The sequence below is a fragment of the Nestor notabilis genome, unplaced genomic scaffold, assembly GCF_000696875.1.
Source record: "Nestor notabilis isolate BGI_N333 unplaced genomic scaffold, ASM69687v1 scaffold7234, whole genome shotgun sequence".
NCBI classification, from domain to species: Eukaryota; Metazoa; Chordata; class Aves; order Psittaciformes; family Psittacidae; genus Nestor; species Nestor notabilis.
The window spans coordinates 22,715-26,107 of record NW_009926032.1 but is presented as its reverse complement, the minus strand read 5'-3'; the positions used below and the strand labels follow the sequence as shown (position 1 = coordinate 26,107).

Genomic DNA, 3,393 nt, shown 5'->3' with positions numbered 1-3,393 from the left:
TTGAGGCGCTAAGCTTCCTGCTTACTTTGCTGGCTGCCACAGTCACCCCAGTATTTGCCCTGTCAGAACACTGGATCCACCTGCCCTGTGGCTGCATCATTAACTGCAGGAGGAATTCTTATGCAGTGTCTTCAGAAGAACTCAAAAGTAAGTACAGAAGGGTGACACGCAGCTGGGATGTATCTTGTTGTAGTAAAGAGGATAGGAAGTTAGTGTTAGTAGCAGGACTTTGTACTCCTTGAAATCGTTTACCTGAATTAGGTAGATGTTATTTGTAACAGTGTATGGGACATTAATGTGAGGCAGTTGGATGGAAATGGTGGATGCTGAGACACAGAAGCTAGGCTGATTTTCCCAGGTCACTGCCAGATCTTCTAGCAGAAGCTGGCGGACTCTGAATCCTAGCTTTGTGTGCCTCGCCTACACTGGGAAAGACATCTCTATCAAAATCTGACTTCCACTAATCAAATACATGGAGCATGCTAAGCATGTTTAATGTGGTAGGTAAAAAAATATGCTGATTGCAAGCAAATTATAAGGAGAGGAGCTATTGCTTGTACTAACCAGAAATCCCAGCGACATCAATAAGCAAATAGCAAAGGACATGATTTACGACAGGGACCTGTATCTCAGCGTGTTCATGCTGCTTGTTGAAAGCTGAGGAACTTCTACACAGTTTTTGCCAAAAAATATTCCTGTCCATGTTAACAAAATTTACCGTCGTGTAAAAGAGGATGCCAGACCTTCACTGGTAACTTTGGAATCTTCTAAAGCCCTGTTTTTCTCTGGGCCTCCTTGTAAAACCTGCTGGAGGAAGAGAAGTCAGTTGGCAGGGACCTAAAAGGATCATCTAGTCCAACTGCAAGAGTGAAGAGGTAAATACTCATGAGGATCTGGGTGCTGTTTCCCATTCTCTGGTGTGAAAGTTCTTTAACATTGGTGGGTGAATCCCTGACATTCACTGCATGTTCAGGGAGAAGGAAAGCTACCAAATCCTACAGAAAAGCCATTCTCTTTCAAGGCTTTCACTTGGTTTGGACACATTCTTCAAGTGCAGAATGGCTTGTGCTGCATCTGATACCGTTTTAATTGCTTTCCTGGAGAGGATGACTGCAGTTCACCAAGAAGGCAGTTTATTTCAGTTGTATTTAGTAGTGATATTTAGAGAGATAAATGTACAATGGACAGAAAAGTAGCAATTATAAAATTATTTAAAATAAATCTGTGACTTTTAGATACTTGTACTGAAGACTATTCCCAAGTTTTAATGCGGTGACCGTTAAGGTCAGAATTTCACTCATAATTATTTATGATCTCATAAGCATGCAAACTGTTAAGTAGAAGTAGAGGTTGTATAAATGTATCGTCATACCTTTTATTTTATAATTTAGCATGAAATTTTTGGTGGGAAGATTATTAGTTAAATAAAAGGCACTTTTACATACTACACAAAGTAAGATGAAAAGGGGGAGAAGGAAGGATCTCAGGTGATTTGTGATCACCTGAGGCAGAAGAATGAAAGAGTATAAATATTGGTTGAGAATTTTTATTTAATTGTTCAATTACTGTGAAAGATCAGTTGGAGCATTGACTTTAGAACAGAGAATATTAAAAAAAATGTGTAAATACATCAGATAGATATATATTTTTATTGTAAAATGCTGTTTTTCTTGCTTTACTATTGATATTGAAGGTTAGTTACAGATTCACAGACATATTTTCTAATTTTGTACAATTTTTCACCTTTAGGAATATAGCTGAACCAAGCTGTGAAAAAAAGAGTATTACAAATTTAAATGTTTTCTTCTTGTGCATATCTCATAAAACATCATACATCGTGTGATTTTCAAAATGGCAGATAATCTAGCATTTTCTGGGAATCCATTAACTTTGGAATTTCTGAATTCATTAAGAAGGCAGTGTAATAACATACTGTCTGAGAAGTCTACCTTCTCCACAATTCATTCTTTTTATGAATAGAAAATTATCTGTTTCAAGCAGTAATTAAATAATTTATTCCATGTTTTAGAATGTAATTTTCATTCTGTATGTAATCTCATTTTTTTCCTTGGTTTTGACTCTTTAATATGACATTTCTTCCTTTTCTGCTTAGCCAAACGTAGAGGTTTCGAATTCAACTTGTCATTCCAGCAAGGTTATGGAATCTACAAAATCTCCCATGAAAACCACCACCACCACAGTGGAGATGGTCAGTCTACATCCTGTCACAACCTGGTGAGTGATGACAGTGATAACTCTAAAGAACCTGGGAGCAGAAGTACTGACCTCCCCCACTGTGGGACAGCAGCATTCAGCATCCTGGCCCTGGCGGAATGCTCCCAGGATGTCCCACCAGGACCAGTGGCCAGGCAGGACCCCAGCAAGGAGGAGGGCACCGACCTCCTCCTTCCTGACAAATGGGGAACCCTTGACAGAGAAGAGGGCAGAAATTCTGAGCAGTCAACTTTCTTTGGAGAACCAGAAAGGAGGCTGTCACAGGAGGAAAGCCATAAACCTGAACTCACAGATTGGGAATGGTGCAGGAGTAAATCAGAGAGGACCCCTCGGCAGGTAAAATACTCATTTGTCCGTATTTTTTTCTGATGATAAGAATTGCCTTACAAAAAATAAGAATATTTTTTTTCTTACATTGAAATTATTAGTCTCATTGGTACTTTTAGTTACTTTTAGTAAAAAATCATACTTAGCATTGTATATTTTAGTAACTGCACACCTATTTGCAGATTCTGATCCTGCAATAATTTCTCACTTGCCATCTTAATGATGGGTATTTAATTATTATGATGATGATTTTGTGTGCGCCTTCCTGATCTCTATATGGTAAAAATTCAGTATGAATTATGTTAATTCACCTTAATGAATAGGAATTTTCTCTCCAAAAAATTACGTATTTCCAAGCATCTGGTGACTTTTTTTGTCATGCTAATGTTTTGGGTAGGGGACAGAAGAGAACTGCAAATCCCAACATGAATGATAAGTCCACAGAGAAATGCAGATTTAAATCTGGGCATAAAGATTCCTTTTAGATTCAAGCAAAAAGATCCCAAACATTATATTTTTCATCCTTTTCCTTTAGATAGTGAGTAGTTATTGGGAAGAAGAAATTCTGAGAAACTTATCAGTTGACAGAAGCTCTGAGGTAATAGTGAAGGTGGAGTCTTAATACATTAGCGCTTCAATTGAAAGACTTGTTAAAGGTGCCTGTAATCTCTTTGTGCAGAGGTTCTGTATCTCCTCTCTCATATTTGCTGTACATTGTATTGAATCCAACAGAGCTTTCCACAGCTTGGGAGAAAGGGAGTATCAAAAACTATAGGATTTAGGGACATATCGTCTAAAATTAATAGTGCTCCAATCTTGCGATATAACTCA

General features: G+C 37.9%; 1 protein-coding gene across 1 annotated transcript in view; it reads left to right on the top strand.

Annotated features, from left to right (window-relative positions):
• Positions 1–3,393, top strand: part of GPR149 (G protein-coupled receptor 149) — a 21,805-nt gene that overhangs the window by 2,055 nt on the left and 16,357 nt on the right. The window contains exons 3-4 of the mRNA XM_010013324.1: positions 1–147; positions 2,114–2,571. Of these exons, the coding sequence (XP_010011626.1) occupies positions 1–147; positions 2,114–2,571 (605 nt within the window). The remainder of the gene's footprint in view (positions 148–2,113; positions 2,572–3,393) is intronic.